The 25,209-nt window shown below is 50.4% G+C and overlaps 1 protein-coding gene across 1 annotated transcript; it reads left to right on the top strand.

Annotated features, from left to right (window-relative positions):
- Window positions 1-1,901: 1,901 nt before the first annotated feature.
- On the top strand, window positions 1,902-24,895 carry LOC309601994 (electrogenic sodium bicarbonate cotransporter 4-like; the record flags this gene model as incomplete). Its single annotated transcript, XM_082335264.1, has 25 exons — window positions 1,902-1,953; window positions 2,191-2,382; window positions 6,678-6,807; window positions 9,369-9,529; window positions 9,767-9,922; window positions 11,508-11,603; window positions 12,464-12,519; window positions 14,457-14,614; window positions 14,711-14,798; window positions 14,975-15,129; window positions 15,499-15,642; window positions 15,832-16,006; window positions 16,315-16,448; window positions 16,553-16,824; window positions 18,584-18,645; window positions 19,020-19,220; window positions 19,578-19,691; window positions 20,358-20,519; window positions 21,423-21,601; window positions 21,708-21,780; window positions 21,951-22,019; window positions 22,284-22,457; window positions 22,610-22,771; window positions 24,113-24,180; window positions 24,730-24,895. The coding sequence occupies 25 exons, from the start codon at window positions 1,902-1,904 to the stop codon at window positions 24,893-24,895; spliced, it is 3,399 nt and encodes a 1,132-aa protein (XP_082191390.1).
- Window positions 24,896-25,209: the final 314 nt, after the last annotated feature.

Raw genomic sequence — 25,209 nt, 5'->3', positions numbered from 1 at the left:
TTCTGAGCGTTTTTTGGGAGCTCAAGGTGAGTTTATTAATGGTAAAACTTATTTTTGTGGAACTGAGAGCTGGGGGGGGGGGGGTAGTGGGGTTTAATTGGCAAAGGTAACAGCGCTCTTCTTTTCCTCCCCTTATTTCTAGTGCACTTCCAGTCGTGTTTTCTAGTTCTGCGTGTTCTAGTCTGCATCGTGCTTGTACGCAAGGATTTTGGGGGAAAAAACTTTATATGTAAAAAATTTGAGGAAAGGATCCCAGGCTATATGACTTTCATAAATCAACCGTAATCAATCAAGTCTTTTCATTTATCAGTGGATCTAACAAAGCGTGGGTTTATCAGATGGGTTATTTTTGCTGCCCAACAGAGCTGTGGTAGAGCTCTCGCCAGCCAAGCTAGATGATTGCAAAAAAAAGTCATATTTCTTACCAATATAGACCCAGCTGAAAGGTTGCATCCATCATCTGGGGACCCCAACCTAGTGCTGAAGCTTGTGGGGAATTTCTTGGGGGGGGGTTGTGACACTTCATCTATTAGAAGGCACTGGCTCATTTTTAGAGCAAAAATATTTATGCCTGCAGCTGGGTGGGTATTTTGCTCCTGCCAGCACCAGCTTCCTAAAATCCTCAGAATTAGCCCCGTAATGTTATTCCCAGGCTTGTGGCTGATATTATCCCTTAATGTGCCCAGGTTTGGGGCACGGTTGTCCATCCAGAGGTGTTTGCCCCTAAAATAAATTGGTTCCTGCACCTGTGCAGAAAGTGTTGGGTTAATGCGGTAAAAAAAAAAAAAATCCCAAATCTGTTAAATCAAGACATCTTCAAATAGCAACTGGGTTAAGGCTGGAGCCCATATTGGTCTTTGCCTTGGGGGAAAATGGATCAGTAATTCAGCAACCCAAGCGGAGCTGACCTGGCCAGCCTTGAACCCTTCCAGCTATTTAGGTGTACACCCTGTTCACTTTATGTTTTTAATCTATTTGGCTTGAACTGAGATTTTTCTTCCCTAAAATAGATGGATAATGATATGATATTGCCATGGATGCAAACAGCCGGAATGGGAGACGCAGAGAGGCTGGCTCTCCAACTGCTCTCAAAGTGACTTTGGAAGGCATCGACTGGGCTGCCATGAATAGTAACTGTTCTCCCATCCAAGTCAAGTGTGAAAGGCAATCACTGGAGGTCAGATAATTAGGAGATTAATTAGCATCCGTGGCAAAATCCAAAGAAACTCATATGGGGAATAAAACAGCAGGTTTGAAGGAAGATATCTGGAAGCAGCAGCGTGTGTATGGTGTAAAATCTGTGCTTAGGAGATGGGGAAAAATGAACTCTGCTTCTGCAAAACCCCTTTTATCTGTGTAGGTCCCCCCTGAAAATTAGATGGGTGCTTATTGCCAGCAAGCAATCCTGTTGCAACAGCTCTGTTAACTAAACTTGTGTCAGTAATCGTACCGGCAAATCTCTGTAATAACATCTTACGCTTCACTTACGCCTTCCTTTGAGCAGCAGAAATAAGAGACCAGAGACGTAACCCTGGTGAAATTTATCTGGATGTTCTGAAATATGGGGAGAGCAGAGATGGAGCGCAGGCAGGGCTGGAGCAGAGCAAGGCAGGGCTGAGAGCTCGCCAAGGCAAGATGCGGGCACTTGCAGGAGGTGCCGGAGGGTCCCTTGTGCATCTGCAGGGAGGGTCTTGGCTCCCCGGTGCATCCTTGCCCCATCTGGGAAGGCCTGTGTTATTTCACCGGGGCCATGCATGAAGGATTCCCATAGGAGGGAGCACCCGGTGGGCGTGCAAAGAGGCTGTTCTCCTGCCCAGCACCCTTTAAAATCTCTCTCCTTTCTCCTCCCTGCAGCTCAGCTCTCTCCAAGCAGCAGGACCATGCTGGAGGATGAGGATGGGATGAGCGAGAGGGGGCTCAGCAGCTCGAGGAGGAGATACGACGATAAGGAAGGTGAGCAAAACCTCGGGGATGCCCCAAATGGCAGTGGGGTCTTCCCTGCTGGCTGATGCACCAGATCTCCTGGCGCTCAGCACATCCCATGCACGACATGGGAAAAGCTCCTGTGGGTGCTTTAAGCCTGGTGGGAAGAAGGGCAAATAGCTCCCTGGCTTTTTTTTTTTTTTTTTTCTCCAAGTGAGAAACACCCAGATCTACTCTCTAAAGCTTTTTTCCCCACCCCTCCTCTAGATTACCACTCCATCTACATCGGGGTGCCGGTGCCCCGGGGCTACTGGAGGAAACGGCGTCGGCGAAGATCTGCCTCCAGCCAGGACAGGACAAGCGAGAGCGAGCGGCACTACAAGCGCCAGGATCGCTCCGACACCGACGACAGTGGCCACGGCTGCTACGAGAGCGGCAACGACAACGCCAGCAGGACCAGTGAGTCGCCCTCAGGCTTTCTGAAAAAGCAGGAGTGGTTTTGCAGCATCATTTAAGCCAGGATTAAATCACCCCCATGCACCTAGCCATGTTGCTTGGTCCGGTGTTTGCATTTGGCACTGCTTTTCCCAACACTCTCCAGGTTTATTTTTCCCTGTGGATGTCTCTGAGAGCTGGGCACAGAGTGTGAAATGGGATTTGAGGCTTCTTAGGTGATGGGTGGGCCAAAAAGTGGTTGTCTTTGCCCTTGGGAGGTTGCCAACGAGGAAATCGGGGTACAGCAGGGTCCTGGGAGTGCAGACATCCTCCAGGCATCACACCTTGTTCCTGACAGGCTTTTGCCCAGGGCTTTGCCCGGTCTCATTAAATCTCCTTGGCAAAGATTAACATTTTGTACAGCAAAGTAGCTGTTAATCTCTTGGGATTTTTAGTTTTTCCACCCCCCCTATAGAAATTTGCATTTGTGTTTATGTTGAGCAGACCACGTCACGGCTCAGCAGAGCGGGCAGGGGCTCGACTTTGCTTTTCCCTACAGAGGGGAAAGTTTTCCAGGTTTTTTTGTATGGGGTGAGGTTTTTTGTTTGCTTTGCTCGCAGCTCCTTCATATGCCTTCAGTGGCGGCGCAAGCAGGACCACATCTCTTCCTTTCTGCAGGCAGTAAATGCCACAGGGATATAACACTGGGCTGGTTTTGGGGGGAGGGCAAAGTCATTTTATGGAGGAAAAACACCCCAGAAAGGCTCAACTCTGCAGCAGCCCTGCTTTCTTGCAGGAAATCTCCCTCATTTGGATGTTTTTTCCCCCAAAAAATCTCTGCCCTGAGCTTGGAGGGGGTTTTCCCACCTTGCTCTGAGTGGGAAACAAAAAACCCTCCACAAAATAACCCCAAACCTTTGATTTCTGTCCTCCCACCTCTCCCTCCCTCCCCTTTCTCGCTCACTCCATCCCGCTGCCACCCAAAGCGCTCACCTCTCCTACACGCATCCCGTTTGATTTGGTAACTTCCCGTCATGAGAGCTGAAGGGAGAGGAAAGTGCTTTATATTCTCTATAATCTGCTCCTTAAGCCTTGGGAGTTTAACAAGCCTGAGTGGATAAAGGACGAAGTTTGGGGGGTTTTTTTGTACCGTGCAGCGAAGGTTTGGTTTAGCTGGGAAGAAATGGGGGAAAAAATGGAAATGATTCCAGGTAGGTTATTTCCATCACTCTTTGGTGTCAGCGGTGGGGGGAGTAGGAAGGGAAGAAAGTCTCCATTTTTTTTCATCTTTGCTTTTTCCTTGTAAAAGCAACTTGGGAGCCTGCATGGGGTTGGGTTGAGCACTCGCTCAGGGCACCGAGCTCCAAAGCTCACCCCAAAAATATAACGGGGGCAGGGGGAACTGTATCAGCTTCCACTGCTCCCCAGCAGCGGGGAAGCAGAAAAGATGATATTTGGAAGGAGAAAAGTCTCCCAGACCTGAGGGTTTCTTGAACAGGACTGTAGCATCTAATCCCATGAGCCATGAAACCCCAGGGAAAGGCTGTCGCCTATTCAGAAGGCCCATGACGGCAGATGGTTAATGTGCCAGAGCCTTAAATAAGGCTTAGTCCTGCTGCCCAGCTGGATTGCAAACCCCAGGCGGCACCACGTTCCCCCATCCCCCATTTCATCACCTTTTTTATTGTACCTAAAGCCAGAGCAGGGTTTTTGGTTTGGAAGAGCATCGCTAGGTGAGGTTTTACTGCTGGATCAAAGTTGGGGTGTGAAGGGCTCTGTGCCCCTCAAATCAGTGCAACTGGTGCCTCCTGTCTGATTACCCACGGAAACATAAGCTCCTGTGTATGTAAAATTATCCTATATTATCACCAGCGTTAATGCTGAGCTAATTCTGTAGCTGTGGGCTCAATTCGGATCCACTGTGGCTGGTTTGGTGGAGGTTTGATGGGTGTAAAGCAGGAATTGCAGCTGCAAGTGTTTTCCCATCGTAAAAGCTGCTTCAGGGAGGTACGGATCTGCTCTGGGCACCCGTTAAACTGTCTTCTGCAAGAAATAGGTGCCGATTTTGGGATGGCTTTGTGGGTTTTGGCCAGTGTCACTGCAGCAGTTTTACTCTTGCATTCCCCGGAGGTGCCAAGCCCTAGATGCCGCTATTCAGTATATCTTCCCAAGCGAATACTTGCTGCTTCCTGAGATTAATTTAGGTGCTGGATCAAATTTCCAGGAGGAAAAAAAAAAAATCACCGAGAGCTGGGTTGTCAGCAGATGCCAGGCTGGGTGCTTTCCCAGGCACAAAAGGGTCCTCCAGGTGAATAAACCCCATGAATTTTGGCTGCGTGGCAAAGCCCCGGCGCTGTTGTTTTAGCAACTGGCTTTTTGTTTGGGTCAGCGAATGGCAGGGCGAGAGATGGGTTTATTCCTTAAACTGGGTGAGAATGGGGAAAAAAGCTAAAACCACCCCAAAACACTCTTTATGTGCAAGATTTCCTTTATCTTTCATGGTTTCCAGTGGTTAAAGTGTGCCACAGCCCCAACATCCCGAAACGAGTCGCTGGGGGAACCCTCTGGCAGGCCGAAGCAGGAGGGACCCGTTCTTAAGCACACAGCAGGGGGGAATTTGGGCAGATTTGGGAGCAGCAACTACCAAGTTGAGGATTTGCAAAGCTCTAACCCCTCTGCCCCTCCTCCTGCAAAATTGTAAATCCCCCTTTTTTTACAAATGCATCTGGAGATCCCGCCCAAGATGGGTATTTCCAGCAAACTCCCTTTGCTGCCATCCGGATCATTGCGTTTACAGTGAATTTGGGGGTTTGAAGGAAATTTAAAGTTTGGCCTTCAGAGCAAAGCAGATGGCATGAGGCCAAGGGGGGTTGCCAGTATCGCACCAATTTCATCCCCTCTTACACGAACAGCTCTTAGGCTTAAAGAGCCTGAAGCTTTCCAGGCATGTAGCCCAGCTCTAAAATTAACAGGAATATTAATAATCATAATAATGAAGCTTATGGAAGTGGAAGGAGGACTTGACAACAGGGCTTTAGTCCTGGTGGTGGGGCTTAAGGGGCTTAAGCGGTTAAGCAGGCTCAGTCTAGAGCGCAAGGGACATCCTATTCTTTCACAGCCGCCGCAACCTGGGTTTTGTCTGCTTTGGTTGGAGGACAGGGCAATATTTCTAGCTTTTCCTCCGCTCGCATACAGCAATTTAATTACTTGCTTTTTTGGGTACCCTGTTACCTGACTTTCTTATTCCCAGGTTTGAGAACAGGAGGATTCTGCTAACAACGATATTTTCTGAGCTGGATTAACTCCTGCTGTATTAGGAGAGGGATAAGACCCAAGATTTTATTAAAAATACACCGTTTTCACAGAGCCTGGCTTAGGGCTGATTTTAACCTCTTGTTTGAATAATGGGGCAACTGGGGAGTGGTCCCATCTGTGCCACATCCAGGTTGTACCCAGCTGTTTGATTCCTCCCTGCAGCCAAAATTATGAGGCTTTGCTAAGAAAGCACGCAAAGATGGAGAGGGTTAAGAGAAAAACCTAGCCTGGCCTTTTTTTGAGAGGAGAGGGCAGGTCTGTCACCCTCCCGTGGCCGCGGGGAATGCACCAAAGATGAAAAACCCTTTTCCCATCAGTCAGGAGGTTTGCAGGCAGGTGACGTGTTGCCGCTCCCCTTCCTGAAACACACCATGGGGAGCAGGAGGCAATAGGTGCCCTCCCCAGCCTGGCAGGTTATTTGCAGCAAGAAGCTGGATTTTTCCTGCAGAAATGGTAAATTTGTATTATTCCTCTTGAATGATACATGTTCCCCTCAGGGATCCAGTGGGAAAACGTGTGCCAAGCACTTGTGCATCCCGATGCACAGTGCTGGTGACCATAAGGATGGGGATTTGGTTGCTGATGGCAGGCGGCTCTAACCTGGCAAAAACAGGCTCCATGGTAGGGAAAAATGTAGGATACCCCATGGAAACGGGGCTCCCAGAAGGGGAATTTGACTATATTGGGTGGCCGCATTCCTCAATTCCCAGCCCGGACCTATATATTCCCCTCCTGGCTGCTACACAGCCTCCGCTCATCCTTTCTACCAGCATCCCGCATCTCTTTGCACAGGGATTTTGGGACAGGATTACTTAGAGTTTCCCCACTCCTCAATGTGTCTCACCTTAAACATTTTCCTCAAAACCTCCTTTTTTTACCCCAGGATCCTAAATAGCCCTACAGATCCCTCTTTACCTCCTCACCCGGGGCTGTCCATATGAGAATGATGCAGGATCATCTCATCTCTGGCCGATGGTAAACCTCTTTTTTTGCTCCCCCGGCAGTGTCACCGGCTGCCGAACGCCTCCGCTACATCTTGGGGGAAGACGATGAGCCTCCCAACCCCACACTCTTCACAGAGATGGACACACTGCAGCACAACGGCGAGGAGATGGAGTGGAAAGAGTCGGCCAGGTGAGGGGGGGGAGATGCTTTGGGTTGAAAAATGTGTCAGGTGAAGATCCCCCCTTAAATATCCCCAGGTGGAAACGGGTTCAGGGAATGAGCATCATTTTTAATGAGGTTAAAAAATCCATGCCTGAATTAGGGAAATGCAGAAAACATGGTGTTTTCGGGGTCTTTGCATGGTGGCTGCAGCCTGCTGAGGAGGAGGAGGAGGAAGGGAGGAAGATTTCCCATTTTCTCCCACATCTCCCCAGGTTGGATCGACCGCAGAGCTGGGGCTTTTCCCATTCCCAGTTGCAGCATGAGAGCAAAGCCCTGCAGAAAGGGCTGGGGGGCTGTGAAAAAACAGGGTAACATGCTGGGAAACTGGAGAATTAGAGCAGAGAGCTGGGAAATGGGAATAGGTGACATAAAGAACGTTGTCCCAAGACTGTTTTTCCCCCCACACTTTTGCTGACCAGGCCAAGAGTTAAACTTCTCCTACCTCCCAAGCAATAATAATAAAAACCCACCCACTACATCTTTAATAAAAGTATTAGAGGAGTTGCAAGTGGCGTTCGCTTTATTGAATTAGGAGTTTATCCAAGGGAAAAATCTCAAATCCAAGTGGGATATTCTTTTCCTAGCCTCAGCTGTGTAAGGTTGGGTTGGGGTTTTTTTGGGGGGGGGTTGGGAAAGGAGTTAGGGATGCCAATGGCATCCCAAGCCCTTTCCTTTCAGTAGCACATGCGGGATTTCCGAGTCCGGGTGTGGAGGTTCGCCCAAGGGATGGGGAAGAGAGCGGGATCAGGCCCTGCAGGTGCTCATCCCATCTCTTAGGCTGGTTATTGGCATCACCAAAAATTTGGAAAGCTCTGAAGCATCCTCCTGATTGCCATCCCTGCTCAAAACACAGCAGCGCAGGGATGCTGTTGCTAAAATCCTTTATTTCTGTGTCCCCCTCCCCAATTTTGCATAGGTCTGTATCTACTCATCCCTCCCCGCTCCCCAAAAAGCTCGGAAGGCAAAAAATCAACACTTGTGTTGGGATTTTCATCAGGGAGAGCCTGAGATGGAAGTTTCCAAATTCCCCCTGGGAGGACGGAGGTTTCTCAAGTCCCAGATTTCCGCTCTCCAGCGAGGAGCGGTTCAGCCTCTTTAGCCACAGGAGAGCAGCTCCTTGGTGGGAGCAGCGCTACCTGCAGCTAAATCCACAATAAATGGAAATAAATGGAAATAAAGAAGCTGAGCACAGCAGGGAGATGGGGTTTTGCTGTAGCCTTAGTGAAAGCATCACAGGATGCCAGTCCCGGGGCAAAGGCGCTGCTGGAAACGTGCCTCAAGTCCCGCACACCACTCCAAGCTGCCGCCCCGTGTGCACGCTAACCCACTTTCGGCAGGAAAATGGGGCAAAAAAGAAATTAAAAGCGACCTAATCAGCTTTGGGCGAGCACCGGTGGGGCTTAGCGGGTGCTACGGCGGGAAGCTTGAATTTCCTCTCAATAAAAGCAGCGTTGTTTGAAGGACTGGAGAAAGGGTTTCTGCAAAGAAATCAGGGTGGGGAGCTTTGGAGTGATGGGCACTAGGGCCAAATTTTATATTTTGGGTTGCTCTGGGGTTTTGTCCCCAACACAGACCATTCCTGGCACTCCCAGATAATATTTTGGGGCTTTTTTAATAGGGACACCCAGGATTTTCTCTTTGCAGCAGCATTTTAATGCACCCCCCTGCAGCTGAAACAATCCCAGGCTCTCCCCACCCTTCCCCTGCAGTGTTTGGGAGCCATCAGCTATTTCCAAAAACCCTTCTCCTCCTACATCCTTTCTGTCTGTGCCCTCTGCAGCAGCAGGAGCCCAAATCCCAGTTGTACCAGTTAAAAGTTGTAAGGTTAAGCCCTGTGAAGGCTAATCCACAGAGCCTGCAAACCTCCTGTAAAGGAAAAGCAGCTTTCTTCCCCAAATAGACATCTTGCCAAGAGCCATCTGTCCTCCCCAGAGCCCAAATCCCGTTCCTGGGGAGCTGGGAGAAATGAGTCACCATTCCCAAATTTGCTCTGAAGTTTTTGGTTTGTAAAATTAAGGAAAAATAAGGAGGTGGAAGGGCTGATTTCCAAGGGCTTGCAAAACCTCTCATCTCCCACCATGGGAATGAAGCGCCCAGGTTGAAGTCTGAGCATTGCTAAGGAATTAAGAAGACATTTGCAATGCCCTGGGTTTTTGCTTTCCTGCGTGCACGGCTGGTCCATGCGGGTGCAGATCCCGGCTGAGGCAAGGTCAGCTCCATGGGAAAACCTCCCAAATCTCGCAGGAGCAATTTGAGGAGGGTGAAATCTGCAGGGTTGAGTTCAGTGGTGGAGCCGAGAGGTTTTGCTCCGCTCTGCAACCATGCAAGCAGCACTTCGTCTAATAATGTTACTTGATTTCTCCATTCCCATCCTGAATAACAAGCAAAAACTTTGCAGGATTAATTAATTCAGGCTTGCAAAGCCTCCTGCAGAAGGGAAACGCCACAGGAAAAGCAATTATCTTATTCTCTTCTCATACATCGTCCCTTCTCCATGCCTGTCCCCATGGCTGCCACTGTCGTTTCAGGTGGATAAAGTTTGAAGAAAAGGTGGAGGAAGGCGGGGAGAGGTGGAGCAAGCCCCATGTGTCCACGTTGTCTTTGCACAGCCTGTTTGAGCTACGGACATGTCTACAGATGGGAACGGTGCTTCTGGACTTAGATGGCTACTCTTTGCCCCAAATTATAGGTAGGAGCTGGCGGGTACCAGTGGTTTCAGATGGATTTTTCCCCATGTCCTAAAGTTCTGGGAACAGATTTAAATGCATTTACTTGCTACATGCAAATATAAACCAACTTGCATGGGAATAAGCAAAGACAGGAGTTGAGAGCCATCAACTTGGTTCAATAAGTGTTGTTGTCTTGAGCTTTCTGGGAGGGTTTGCAGTGGGGTAACCCACACACCTCCCTCGTTTGATGCTTGCAGACAATGTCATTGAGAAGCAGATTGAGGACGGTCTGCTCAAGCTGGAGCTGCGGGAGAAGATAAGCTACGTGCTCCTCAGGAAGCACCGTCACCAAACCAAGAAGCCAATCCACCGGTCTTTGGTCGACATCGGAAAGTCTGTCTCCTCCAACACAAGTGAGTCCTTGGGGTCCAACTTGTGCCTGGTTGCATCCTTGAGTCTTCGGTGAGCTAGCCTGGGGGGAGGAAGATCTCAGGGGAAGGAAAGGGGGAAACCCAGCCATTTGTGGCACCCAACTATTTACTGCATTGAGAAAGACCCCAAAAGCTCTGCCACTGGTGGCTTTAAGGGTGGGGGGTCATCAGGAGCCAGAAGCCAAGGAGATGTCTGCTGAGATGGACAACGACATTGTGTGATGGACAACAGCATTGGCAGTCACTTGGCCAAGGGGCTTTCTGGCAGAGCAGCCTACAGACAAATCCAGTCTGCTCCATGGTTGAACCTGCCTATTTTTGAGCCACTATAAAAGGGGATTTGTTTGTTTTCATGCTGGATTATTTAATTAGGTTTAAACAGAGGTCATTTGGTGGAGCCCGGGATTTGCTGGGCTTCAGCTGCTCCCTGGGTAGACAGAAACAGCAGTGCCCAAGCTCAAAGTGCACATGGAAGAGGCCATCAATAAGCAATATTCCCACTCCCTGGGCATCCCCAGGTTTCAAAGCAGCCATCACCTGTGTCAGAGGACTAGATGTTTGAGCTAACATTTGCCTAGAAGCCTTCAAAACAGAGCATGACTTGGAAATGTTGTGGTTACTCCCTGTAGATAGGAAAAATAGGGGCATCTTTTGTGTTTCTAGTTCCTTTCTGAGATGATGGCATCGCTTTGAGTTTGCAAATAGGGACACCAAGGAAAAGATGGTCATTGGCAGGAGCAGAGGGGTCCCTCGCATTTCTTGTGCCAATGGCAACTCTGTGATATTGGAATAAATACCTCCGGCACATTCAAAATAATCATGCCCAGTGGGAATTTCATCGTTGTTTTTAGTGGATTTAACAAAAAAAGATGAGGATAGATGCTGTGGTTACAGCTGGTGTTTCAGAGAGATGCAGAGTAGCTCAACAAAACTGGTCGAGATGTCTTTTCCCAAGGAAAACACAGTTTTGGGAATTCAGGAGGATTTCTGAGAAAATGCTGGGCTTAACACAGAAAATGCGTGGGGTAAAAGGGAAGTCTTTATAGCTAAGTAATTCAGTTTAAACATCTGAGATGAAAAATGGGACTCGTCACCAGTTTGGGGAGGGGAAACATTCACGTGAAACTTGGTGGTGGCCAATGTAAATATTTTGAAGTGTGAAGTTCACGGCAAATTTCAAGTGTAGGTTTCTTTGGAGAATTAGGAGATTAAAAAGCCAAATAAAGTGTTGGGTCTTCCTAAGTAACAGAAATTGCACTTCAAAACCCATTTATAGCCTCGAAGAGAGCATTGGTGGGGTGTGGGGTGGTGCAGGCTCCTTGCATGAAGCCTCTGCAGCAGGGAGACTTGGATTAAGGCAATTTATTCTTTGCTAATGGGAAAATTATTATGGGTAGGATAAAAGTGCAAATGAGAGTGGGAGGGAAAAGCAAATTGCTGGTGTATCAGCGCTGGAAGGGTCATGTCTGTGCTGAGCAGCTGATTTTCAGCCCGGCCTCTCACCTTCAGCATCACCCAACGGTTCCCCATGGCACCTGCATCTCCTCTAATGGCTCCTTTCCCCCAGCCCGCAGCCCCGTCCGGAGCCCAGTCACCGGCACCGCCTTCCACCGCTCCACTGAGGACCTGTGGATGCGGCAGAGCACGAGCTACGGCCGCCTGTGTAAGCCAGGGAGGGCAGCCGGGAGGCTGAAAGAGTCCTAAAAGAAGCGGGGGGGGGGGAAATCAAGTTGCAATATGAGAGCAGGCGATTGCAATTACAAAGGTATCCCACCACAGCCATAAATGAGGTGTGGTTTGTGTAACCACAGGGTGACTGATATCAGAAAAACTCATATTCTTGGGGTTTCATCTTATTGCACCTAGTTTGCAAGCTCAGCTATAATAATGTTTTTTTTCTTTGCGCTGAAGTCCTCCCACCATGTTTTCTCCTTGCACGTGGGGCTGAAATTGGGCTGTGCATCATGGGATAGTTTTCATAGAAACATAGACTCATAGAATGCTTTGGGATGGAAGGGACCTTTAAAGGCCATCCAGTCCAACCCCCCTGCAATTGGCAGGGACATCTACAACCAGATCAGGTTGCTCAGAGCCCCATCCAGCCTGGCCTTGAATGTTTCCAAGGATGGGGCATCTACCACCTCTCTGGGCAACCCGTTCCAGTGTTTCACTACCCTCATTGTAAAAAATTTCTTCCTTATATCCAGTCTGAATCTACCCTCTTTTAGTTTAAAACCATTACCCCTTGTCCTATTGCTATTGGGCCTGCTAAAAAGTCTGTCCCCATCTTTAGTATAAGCCTCCTTTAAATACTGAAAGGCTGCAGTCAGGTCTCCCCGCAGCCTTCTCTTCTCCAGGCTGAACAACCCCAGCTCTTTCAGCCTTTCCTCATAGCAGAGGTGCTCCAGCCCTCTGATCATTTTTGTGGCCTCCTCTGGACCCTCTCCAACAGGTCCATGTCCTTCCTGTGCTGAGGACCCCAGAGCTGGATGCAGTACTCACCTTCTCTCTTATCCCCATCAGGTCACACGCAGAGTCGAAGCATGAATGACATCTCGGATACGCCGAGCACCGACCAGGTAATTGTCCCCAAAATCATTAGTGTGATGCTGCGGGGAGCATCTCTGACATGACCCACGATGGGGCAGGGGCTCTGTGGTTGTTAAGGTCCATGTGAGCCTTGTGCGGCTTTGCTTGGTCGATAACCACACAAATTCCTAATTAGGGAAATTAATACACATATTGATCCCTGCTAACTCATGGGGAAGCTGTCCCAGAAATAATACCTGTGCTTGCAAGTTGAACGCAGAATTAGGAACATGCGAGGATGCTGATGTAGCTTGAGATCCTTAGGGTGGAGAAAAAAATTCCTTAAAATCTTTAGGTAGGAAAGGAAAGGTGCTTGGAAGACTGCAGGGATCCTAAAAGAGCCTTTGCGTGGCTGGGTAAGGGCAGGTTGCAGGGGGTAAATCCCAACCAAGTACTTGGGTCTGCAAACGTGAATACAGCTCTCAAGATAACGGTCTGTAAATACAGAGGCAGGTTCTATTTTTCCCTCCATTTGCACCATGGTGGACGTGGGTTTCTTAAAGCAAAGCTCAGCGGAGAGTCCATCTGGGGCTTTTCCCCCTCTGGTTTGCTTTGCACGGGAGAGCTGGGAAGGAGGTCCGGCTGCTCGGGTAGTTGGTGGGCAGATCTCTGCTTGGCAACGCGATGGATCAGCAGGGTTTTGTGCCGTTCTTTTTCTGGATGTCCCGTCCCAGCCTGGCATCAAGGCTATTTAGCTGGGAACGGTTGATGCATTATATGGGCTTTGCTTTGTTTCTGTTTGTGTGTGATTTCAGCATAAACCTAAAGGAAAACTAAACGCAATGCGGGTTTGTAGGGGTCAGTACAATATAACAGCTTGCTTTTCCCCAGGGATGTCCTTGCTGGACTTACCTGGGGTGAAGCAATTTAGGGGGAAGTGAAGGATGGAAATTCATGGGAGCCATGGGACAGGGATGCCACGATATCAGGGAGGCAGAAGGTTTCCAGGGCACCTTCCTAAATTAGAGCTGCAATAAAGCAAGCCAACTGCCCACTAACGAACCCCAAATATCAGCCTCCAGCAGTGGTGTGCAGAGGGTTAATCCCAAAATATGCAAAGCATTTAGGTTTAATCGCCCTATTAGGCCCACTACAAAGGGACTTTTTAAGTGTTACACGAAGCTTAGTGGTCACTGTTAACTCCTGCTCTTGCTTATTCCAAGCTGCATTGGAGAAGTTGCTTTATTATTATTTTTTTCCATTTGGGTTTAAAAGATTAGAAAGGGGAGAGCTTGCTGCCTGGCTCACATGCCTCCCCTCATGCTGGCATATAGATTATAATAACACCCTGCCTGGGTTGGTATTGAACCCTTTTAGACTAATAATGAAAGAGCTGCAGGGGAGAAGAGACCTGGGGAATAAATCCATGAACGAGGTTTCCTACTTCCATTATTTGTTCCTGCTCCGAGGATGAGACTGGGGGAAAATGAGCTACAAAAACATCCCTCATGCATGGCGCCAAGAGGTGTTTCTGCATTATATAGGGTCTTGGGGAGCCCAGGGCTGCAGGGCTGCAAATAGACTTGCAAAAATGCATGCTGGCTTGCTCCAGGATCTGTATTTTTTGGCTCAGATTTTCTGCAGGAGGATTGCACAAGGTTTTCCTTGAGTAGACCCCAGTGCAGCAAAGCACCTTTTGCAAACCGCCCAGTTGCACGTTGTATTAGGGAGCCCCAAGCATGTGGTTTCAAGTTAATCTCGGGCTTAGTGATGGTTTTGTGTAACGAAGAAATTCAGCTTTATGAATTCTTGCTGGTTTATTCTTGGATATGGCTCTTGAATCCCCACCTCCAGGAGTCCTGGGACCATCAGAGATGAAGAGGTTTGAACCTGCAGCTTCAGCTTTTGCGTTCAGGGTGTGGAAAAGAGGGGGGGAAAAGCCAAATTTCGGCAACTGCTTCCTTCCCCACCCTTGTCTTTTCAACAGCTGAAGAACAAGTTCATCAAGAAGATCCCCAAGGATGCAGAGGCCTCCAACGTGCTGGTGGGAGAAGTGGAGTTCCTGGAGAAGCCCTTCGTGGCTTTTGTGCGGCTCCTCCAAGCGACAATGCTGGGAGGGGTGACAGAGGTGCCTGTCCCCACCAGGTGAGTGCAATTCCTTCGAGTCCGAAGCACCGAGTGGTCTCACGACGTGGATGCCGGTGGTCCGAGGTTTCCAACACAGCGCCTTTCCCTTCCCAGGTTCCTCTTTATTCTCCTTGGTCCCACGGGAAAAGCCAAATCCTACAACGAGATTGGCAGAGCCATTGCGACCCTCATGGTGGATGATGTGAGTAGATGCAATGCCTGGCCCTCGCTGGGAACCCCCTTGTTCAGAGCCAAGGAAAAAAAGCAATTTTCATCCTATCACCCAAATGAATGAGCTTTAAAATCCCATAACGATGTGGGACATGTGCGTGCTGGACTCCATTTCCAGGCTGACACCTCTCCTCTCTTGACCCCCAGCTCTTCAGCAATGTTGCCTACAAAGCCCGGGACAGAGAAGACCTGATCGCTGGCATAGATGAGTTTCTGGATGAAGTCATTGTCCTGCCACCCGGCGAGTGGGACCCCAACATTAGGATTGAGCCACCCAAAAAAGTGCCCTCGGCTGATAAGAGGTAGGTGGGAGATGTAGGGCTGGTCCCAGCACTGTGGCCATCCCCATCTCTTCTGTTTTGGAGATGCTGGAGGAGGACAGCAGCTTTGCTTGCCTTCATCCCTAGAAATAATCTCTGCAAATTTTCCAGAAATGCTGCTTTTTCAGCAGTTTTTGCCCCCAGATCAGCTCAGAGCCATTTCCACTCTGCAAAATCTGCATTACCCCACTGGGTTGAGCAAATCCAGCTCTTGATCTTTCCAAATTCGCCCCAAAACCCAAGCTCTAGTGCGGGTGGAGAGCTACACCATGGCCTTGGTCGTGGTCCCTGCATCAGGACCAGCTTGGTAGGGCAGGCGCTGTGACCAATGCCAGTGACTCTCTCCCGCAGGAAATCAGTTTTCTCACTGAACGAAGTGGGGCAGATGAACGGCACGGCCGGTGGGGCAGGCGCCAGGGGCGGTGGAGGAGGCAGTGACGATGGCGAGATGCCCGAAGTTCATGAAATCGGGGAAGAGCTCGCATGGACTGGCAGGTGAGCAACCACCCCACCAACCAAAAAACTTCGGAAGGTGCCAGCACCTACTGGCATCTCCTGCTGGCTCACCCCGTGGTCTCCTGGGGCACGGAGGGGTGAAATCCTTTTGGGCACAGGCTTTTGCGCAGCACCGTATCTATTCTGTTGGAAGGCACATGCATCTGGGCTTTGGTGGTGTCTCCCCAGGTTTTGCGGTGGCCTCTATTTGGATATCAAGAGGAAGCTGCCCTGGTTCCCGAGTGACTTCTATGAAGGCTTTCATATCCAGTCCATCTCTGCCATCTTGTTCATCTACCTGGGCTGCATCACCAACGCCATCACGTTCGGGGGCTTGCTTGGGGACGCTACGGACAACTACCAGGTTGAGTCCAAGGAGGGGGGTCACTTTGGCTTGGGGACAGCAAGCAGGGATGGGATGGGACGGGATGGGTTTTAACCCCCCTTGTACCATGCCAAGCTTTAATGCTGAGGATGGAGATTCATTGCCAAGCAGCACTGGCAGTCCTGAAATACCTGCAGGATGGGAAAACCCATCTCAATGGCAATGCCAGGAGCAAGGGCACATGGTCCCAACCATCCTATATGGGTCCAAGCAGAGGTCCTTAATTCCCATCTCCGTCCAGGGTGTGGCACAGCATCACCATAACACTGGATTTGATCCATCCCCAGGGCGTCATGGAGAGCTTCCTTGGCACAGCGATGGCAGGCTCCATGTTTTGCCTCTTCGCCGGGCAGCCACTCATCATCCTCAGCAGCACCGGCCCCATCCTAATCTTTGAGAAGCTGCTCTTCGACTTCAGCAAGTAGGTGCTGGGGGAACCAAGACCCATCCATACCAGGGTGGGAGCTGTCCTCCAGCCCACGGTGTGCTCTCATGGGACTGCTCTCACCTTTTCCCTGCTTTCAGAGGCAACGGCATCGACTACATGGAGTTTCGCCTCTGGATCGGCTTGCACTCTGCCCTACAGTGCCTTATCCTGGTGGCCACCGACGCCAGCTTCATTATAAAGTACATCACCCGCTTCACGGAGGAAGGCTTCTCCACCCTCATCAGCTTCATCTTCATCTATGACGCCATCAAAAAGATGATTGGAGCTTTTAAGTACTACCCCATCAATTCAGACTTCAAGCCGGACTATGTGACCATGTACAAGTGCGAGTGCATCGCTCCCGACCCAGGTGAGTACACATCTTTTTTGGCGCTGGATGGGGAAGATGAAGGGGATGGGGGGGTCCCGCCATGGATAAATGCCGCTGGATCATTGGCTGAGGACATGGAAGGAGACAGCTACCCAGTCAGCGTGGGGTGGAGAGACCTCGTCCTCCTCCTCTGAGGGTGATTTTGGGCAAGATGGAAGTACAGCCTTGTCCCCCATGGATGAGCACGTCGGTGCTTGCCAGGACATGGTGAACAGTGCTGGAGAGCCGGGGCCTTAGCCTCAGCAGCCAGACCTGGATGGATAAAAAGGAAATATGGGGGAAAAAAAAGACATTTTAGATTATTAATTCCAGCCTGCTGCCGATGGAAACTTCTTCTCTAGAAAATACACCGGAGGGGTTTTGTCCTCTCTGGTGTCCAGGACACTCCAGGATGTCCCGGTTGGGTGTGGAAACCTCCTTGTTTTTTGGTTTTTTTTTTCCTCCTCTTTCTTAGTCCTTTTCAAAAAGGAGAGGCCATCAGGCTCTGAGCAGACGGTCTTTTGATGGCTCCCCTGGTTTTGCTCTTGGATAGATGTACCCGATGATCCCTAGTCCGAATCGTGCAGCTCAGATGCTCCCGCAGCCACCTGGAAGGGAGCGGAGATCTTCAGTTTGGGCTAATGCCAGTGACCGCCTGCTCTCAGATGAGCTGAATATATTTAAAAAGTCTAAATGCTAACAATTTTGGGGAGTATCAGCTGCAGATAGAGGAGGCAGAGAGGTGTGATGGTGAAGCTCTCCCCAGAAATACAAGCATCCAAGACCTGCCATGCAAACGTGTTCCTAATAAGTCTGTCGTTGCAAGAAGAGATCTTACCTGCTGCAAAGGAAATAACATTTATTGGGTTTAATTTTGTATTTTTCCTCGATTTGTGTTTATCAACCACCTGCTGAGTGATCTGATCCCATTGGATTTTGAAAGCCCTGCGTGTAGTGGGGAGCACCCGCAGACGACGCAATCCTTTCCAAACCAAAACCCTCCCAAATTTGACCTGCAGGAAAGCGAAGCCTGATGCCCAACGCAATCCCTGGGGAGCTGAAATATCCTGAATGGGACCATGACCACCTCCATCCACCTGCGTGTGCAGGCATTTGCCCGGCAGCACCTGCCGCTGCAGCTTAATGCAGGAAGAAGGCGAAGACTTTAGTCTCCAGGGAGGTCTCCCCCTTTTCCAAGCCCCTTTCCCAAGCAAACCCTGGGCAGCCAAGAGGCATTTGCACCCCAAAAACCTTAAGCCTCTTTGCAACCCAGCCCCATTCCTCGCCCTTGCTGCCCTGGGCACCCAAGGCAGCGGTGTCCACGTTGGATTTACCATTCCTCTAGATATTGAGAAATTATGTTTATTCCCCCCTACATCCTTTTTTTAATCTTTTTTTTTTATTAGTTCTGATTTTTGATTATTATAATTGATTAGTACCATATTTGTCTCTGCTGCACACATCAATTTGGGCTGATTTCAATCTCAAGTGAGTATCGCCTTCTAAATATTAAAACTATTTTAATATTTGATACTCTTCCCCCGTGGGGGTTTTGTTGTTATTTTTTTCCGTGTATTTTACTTTTCTTTCTGCTCTGATAAAAGGGTTTATGTAGAGCCCTTAAGGGGGGTGCTCGACCCCACGTTTGCTTTTACGCTGGTCGGGCTCAGCTGTGCCTCTCCGGGTGAAGCCCGGCTGCTTTTAATACCAAAACCTGGATATTAGCCAAAAACCTCAATAACAAACTCCTTTCCCACAGCCAACGCGACCTTGTTCGATGCTTTAGCTCCAGTGGCACCAACCACCACTAACGTTTCTCTGGTAAGTATGGTTTGCTCATCCTGATGGGAAATTTGGAACAAGGGAGGGCAAATCCCAGGGACTTTTGCATCCAGGGAGCGATGTGCACCAGTTCTGAGTGAGGGAAACGCGGGATTTGCATTGATATGTGTTCATGGTTGGGCTCAGTGGCACCAAATCCACACTTTTTTGCCCAAATTAATAGCAGCTCCAGGGTTTTCCCATGGTTATGGGGCTCCCGGTGGCAGCAGCCCTGGGAAATACCCCTTTGCTTGCATGCTGCAATTACTTAAATTGCTAATTTTGCTTTTTTTTGGCCAGGAAATACCCTTTTTCCTGCATGCTGCAATTGTTAAAAAGCTAATTTTGCTTTTTTGGGGGGGGGTTCTCCCCAGTACAATGCTATTAACCTAACAGCTCTGGACTGGACTCAGCTGAGTAAGAAGGAGTGTCTCAAATACGGCGGCAGCTTAGTGGGGAAATCCTGTAAATTCGTGCCTGACCTGGCCCTTATGTCCTTCATCCTCTTCTTTGGGACCTACTCCATGACCTTGACCCTGAAAAAATTCAAATTCAGCCGCTATTTCCCCACCAAGGTAAGGAAAGCACTGGGTTTTACCCTCCTCTTTTCCAAAAGGTAGGAAAAACAGGAGCTGTCGGTCTCTTTGCTGGATGCAAAGAGCTCCAGGAAAATAAATCTATATTTCCAGATGTTGGTAGCGATTAGGAGAATCCTCCCCAAGCTTTTAGCCGCTGATTTGGCTCTTGCATGCTGAATAACCTATCACCTTGTGATGCAAAGGGGAAAAAAAATCTGCATTTTGTGGTTTATACCCGTGTTACCTGTGGGTGAGCGGAGCTGGAAAGCCCCAGGGAAGGATGCCGAAGTGGGAGCAAACCTCTCCATCCCATTAATTGCCCTTTCCACCTCCATTTCCTCATCTTGCCTCCAGGTCAGGGCTTTCATTGCTGATTTTTCCAATGTCTTCTCCATCCTGATCTTCTGCGGAGTGGATGCCTGTTTTGGACTGGACACCCCTAAGCTCCATATCCCCAGTATCATCAAGGTTCGGCCGCACTGGGGGAGGACCCCTACTTCTCCGCCCATGCTCTCTTTCCAGCTCCTCACCAGTTTTTGGGGAAAATCACAGCTCCTGCAGTGTCCAGGCACCTTCTTAAAAGATACTTTGTCTTTTCTGGGAGAATATTCTAATTATGTGACTTTTTTCCTTCCTTTTTTTGTTGTTTTTTCCCCCCTTTTCTCTTTTCTCGCTCCTGGCAGCTGCGTAAACTTATTAGCGATTTCTCTATCTTTATGTCCATACTAATGTTTGTGGGGCTGGATGTGCTTTTTGGACTCAACACCCCAAAGCTCCGAGTGCCTACTGATTTTAAGGTAAAAAAAAAAAAAAAGCAATAAAATCCCTTTCTGGAAGCGTTGCCAAAAATTTCTCTTCCCCCCATCCAGGGTATCACTCTCGGTGACATGGGGACTCCCAATGAGCATCTGGGGAAAATTTGGGGTTGAGGCATGTGGGTGCTGGGGGTGGTTTGGGTACCGATGCGTGGTGGTGGGATTCAGGGATGGATGTGGGATAGGATGATGCTTGGAGGAAATGGGGTTCAGAGGTGATGTGGGGCTTCCCAAAATGTCAGCGTTTGGGTTTTTTCCCCATCTCTGACCCATGCCCAGGCTCGGCTGCAGTGTCCAAACCCCCTCTCTTCCCCCCCAGCCCACCCGTGTGGACCGAGGGTGGTTCGTGTTTCCCTTCGGGAAGAACCCATGGTGGGTTTACCTGGCGAGTGCCCTGCCCGCCCTCCTCGTCACCATCCTCATCTTCATGGACCAGCAGATCACGGCCGTCATCGTCAACAGGAAGGAGCACAAGCTGCGGGTGAGCCGGGACTCATCCCATGCTCGGAGGCACAGCATCGCGTTGGGTACCACCTGCATCTCTGCGAGCACCCACTTTTGGGGTGCAGATTGGGTGCTGCTGCAAGGCACAGGGGGGTTCGCCCCAGCTCGGCACACTGTGCAAAGCAGGGGTTTGCCCTTTCCTTTGCAAGCTGTACTTTTGGGGTGACAAAGCCTCTGGGGTGTTAAATTCACCCAATGCTGTGGGTAGCGTGGTGCAGCGGGGTGATGCGGGGTGCGCTGCAGCACTGCAGGGTGCAGCAAGGTGATGCAGGGTGCACTGTGGGGGATTCAGGGTGCAGCGTGGCAATGTGAGGTGCATCAGGGTGAGGCAGTGTGTATGAGAGCAATGCAGGGTGCTTCAGGGGGATGCAGGGTGCACCATGGCAATGTGGGATGCATCAGTGTGATGTGGGGTGCACTGCGGGTGATGCAGAGTGTACCACAGCAAAGTGGGGTGCTTCAGGGTGATGTGGGGTGCTTCAGGATGATGTGGGGTGATGCGGGGTGCACCAGGGCAATGCAGGGTGCTCTGCAGTGATACAGGGTGCTTCAGGGTGATGCTGGGTGCACCATGGCAATGCAGGGTGCACTATGGCAATGTGGGATGCATCAGCGTGATGTGGGGTGCACCACAGCAATGATGGGTGTACCACGGTGATGCAGGGTGCACCATAGCTATGTGGGATGCATCAAGGTGATGCAGGGTGCTTCAGGGCGATGCAGGGTGCACCATGGCAGTGCGGGATGCTTCAGGGGGTGCATTGGGGGGTTGCAGGGTGCGTTCTGGGAGAAACTCTGCCTTGCTGGGCTCTGGGTTGAATACAGGAACAGCTTCATGAACTATGTTGCCCCCCCAACCCTCCTGGGTGCTGTGTTGCAGAAAGCAGCGGGCTACCACCTGGACCTGTTCTGGGTGGGCATCCTCATGGCCGTCTGCTCCTTCATGGGGCTGCCCTGGTACGTGGCGGCCACCGTCATCTCCATCGCCCACATCGACAGCTTGAAGATGGAGACAGAGACCAGCGCCCCAGGGGAGCAGCCCCAATTCCTGGGTGTCAGGTGAGGAAGGCTCGGCCGTGCTCTTCCTCGGGGTGGGGTGGGGGAATCCAGACGCAGCAGCGTGTGCAGCCAGCACGGCCTCATCCTGCTTCTCTCACCGTTCCAGGGAGCAGAGAGTGACGGGCATCATCGTCTTTGTGCTGACGGGGATTTCCGTCTTCCTGGCCCCTATCCTGAAGGTAAAACATTCTTGTTCCCCCATCCCTGCTCCCTCCCTGCAGATATCTGGGGACTTGGGAAGAAAAAGCTGGATTTCTTCCCCTTCATGGCCCCCAGCATTGGTCTCCATCCCTGGGAATGAGCTGCCACCTTCCTTGGGGTAAGCACCATGTTTTTTCCATGTCCCCAGTACATCCCCATGCCGGTGCTGTACGGCGTCTTTCTGTACATGGGCGTTGCATCGCTGAACGGCATCCAGGTAAGAGCTCCTCCTCCTCCTCTTCCTCCTCCTTAATGGCCATGAAGGGGTCCTACGCCAGGGCAAAAAGGGGGATTTTGACCCCAAAATTTGCATGCATCCAACATTTCCAGCTGCATGGGACAGCAGATATCTAAAACCCTCTGAGAAACATCAAAAAGCCACAAATTCCTCATTTTGGGGACTAAAAGAGGGTATATCTGGGCAGCCTGGGAGCCTGGGGAATGGAGCCAAGGGCTAACACCGACCTTCGTCCCACCGCAGTTTTGGGACCGCTGCAAGCTCTTCCTCATGCCAGCCAAGCACCAACCTGACTACGTCTTCCTCCGGCACGTGCCATTGCGTCGCATCCACCTCTTCACGCTGGTGCAGATTGTCTGCCTGGCTGTCCTCTGGATCCTCAAATCCACCGTGGCCGCCATCATCTTCCCCGTCATGGTAAGGCCATCCCCTGGGCTGCTATTGCAGCCTTGTTTTAGAAGATACTTTCTGAGATTTAAGGAAATTTTGGCTTGGTCCCGTGGTGGTCCCCAGGTCTTGGGATGAGAGATGCTCTTGCAGATCCCACTCTTGCATCTCTCCCCTCCTAGATTTTAGCCCTGATCCTGGTGAGGCGGCTGCTGGATTTTGTCTTCTCCCAACACGACCTGGCCTGGATTGACAACATCATCCCCGAGAAGGAGAAGAAGAAGGAGGATGACAAGAAGAAGAAGAAAAAAGGCAACAAAGGAGATAGCAGCAACGATGAGGAGGTGGGTGCGGGGTGGGTGGGGCCTCGTGGGGCCTCCCATGGACGGTGGGGGCATCCTGGACTGGCTGGGGAGGGAAAGGTCCCACCGAAACCTCCAGGTCGGTGGGTTTGGGATGAAGGTCTTTGATTCATAGAGGGGTTTCACTGTGTATATAGGACCAGATGATTGAGGGGCTTTAAGTGATGCTTAGGGGCCAGCTGGAGGTTCCAGGGGATGCTCGAAGTGTCCAGACAGCTGGAAAATCATGGCAAAAATGAAATCCTTAGGGAAAAGAGCCAAAATCCCATGGCTAAGTGTATGGCACCCATCATACGGTGGCAAAGCATCATCAACCCATGCAACCCCTTGCTGCAGACCCTTCTCCGGGCAGAAGGGCTGAGAGTTTATTTGGGAAGAGGAAGGCAAAGCCTCCTCCTCCTCTTTGTGCACCCACCTCCGGAGGTTTTGGGTCCCTTTGGGTGCTTCAGGTGGTCTCAGAGTCCACCCAGGTGCTGCCTTCACCAAATTTCCCCACTTTCTTCCCCAGTTCCCACTTCCCTCAGTCATTAAGATCCCCATGGAGCCCCTGCCATCGCAGCTCCGAAATGGGGCTCCCCATTGCCTCAGCCGTAGGTAAAGAGCTCAGGAGGTTCTCGTATTCCCTACCGCTTCCTAACCCCCCTGCAATGGGATCTGCTTGGCCACCGATGGCACTAACCCCGCTAAAAGACGCAGCCTGGATCCGAGCTGCCAAAGCGGGGAGGAGGGTTTGCTGTATTTAAAGCAGGTTTGAGAGGATGCAGCAGGCTCAGTGCTGCTAATAATTTTGTATTCCAGGTGGCTGGGAAGCCAGGACTCTCCTGGGTCTCCCCCCGAGCTGATGATGATGGAGCTTTTTAAAAAAAAAAATATATATTTGGGAAGGTTTTGAGCCCCCAAAAGCGGGGGATGCAGAGCTTGTGGTGGTGTTATCCTGGCTGCAAAAAAGCAGATGTGTTCAATTTGGCTCAACCTTCTGCCTGAAACATCATATGTGAGCTGGTGCAAAGCCAGCCATGACCAAAAAAAATTCAGAATAAATCTGGGGGAGTTTATTCCAGGTTGGCACCAGGTTGCATCATGATGCCAGCAAGTTTTAACATGATAATTCATTGATTGTCCTCAAGCTGCTGCTAGCAGGGGCTGGTGGGGCCTTTCTCTTTCTCTGATCACCCCAAAAATCAACATTTCTTGGGAGCTTTTCTCCTCCTCCCACCGTCTGGAGGCTGCTAGACCCAGTAGCAGGTTAGAGGCAGGGGATGAATGGTTTTTTGGGGGGCTCCTTCCTCACCCGGGAAATGTTTCACCTCTGTGTCCCCCCAGGAAAGAGGTCCTCCACCTGGAGCTTTGCGTTCTGATTCCTCCCCGAATGGTTCAGACCTGGATCGCAGGTAGACGACACTGAACAGGCTCCCCCACCCACTCCCCCATCCCCAGGGGACCCGCACCTGCTGTGGGAAACATTTTTGGGGTCACTGGTCGATGCTCCCGGTTGAGCATCGCTTGCTCGAGCCAGTTGCCATCATCCTCGGGCATTTCTGAAATATCTGAGTATATTTTCGCAGCATCCCTCTGTATTTTGGGTGCTTTTGTTTGCTGGTGCTCACTATCGGGTTGTTGGGAGCGCGGCTGCATGGGATGATGCATCCCAAGCCTGGCACGAGAGGGTTTATAGCAATAAAAATGCCTCTGGGTAACAGCCACAGGGATTTTTAGGACTGGGATGTACATCTGAATCCTGAAAGCTTGGGATTATTCTCCACCTGCAGCTGCAAATTCTGCAGATTGTCCATATTAAAGGCAAAAATATCATATTTTTATGAATTTTTACTGGCGGTAGCATCATCTGGAGCCCTTTGCTGGGGGTGCTGGGGTGGTTTTGGGGTGTGGGTACCCATGCCCTGGTGCTCACTTCCCTGTCTCCTCCTCCTCCTCCTCAGTATTACGCTTCACCTGAAGATTTCGTGCCCATCGTCTCCTGCATTTAACTACTCCCGAAACCCTATCTGCGCCGTGCCCCAGGTGAAGATAGAGATGGAGTCGGACTACGAGGACACCGACACCGAAAAACCACCTCGGGACATGGGCAGTGAGACCACGCTATAGTCCTGCGCAGTGCTTCCTCTGCAATTTATATATATATATATAGATATTTATATAGTCATATATATATATATATATAAAGCAAATTGGGCTTATTTTTCTATGTGAGACAGAGGAGACTAGTGGCCCCAGGGGTCTGTTGCTCCGGTAGTTTTTAGCATCATGAGTTCAACGCATTGTTGAATTTTCTCCCTTTCTGCCGGGTGAAGGCGTTGCCGCTGGTGGCAAAATGGGGCTGAAAAGGTGGAATTGGCGATTTTGGCCTCCGCGCGCCCCGGAGCCACTGCTGGGCTGGAGAAGCTGAAGGTGGCTGGGGC

Source organism: Platalea leucorodia, assembly GCF_965183815.1.
Source record: "Platalea leucorodia genome assembly, chromosome: W".
Lineage (NCBI taxonomy): Eukaryota > Metazoa > Chordata > Aves > Pelecaniformes > Threskiornithidae > Platalea > Platalea leucorodia.
This window is presented reverse-complemented; position numbering and strand designations above follow the sequence as displayed.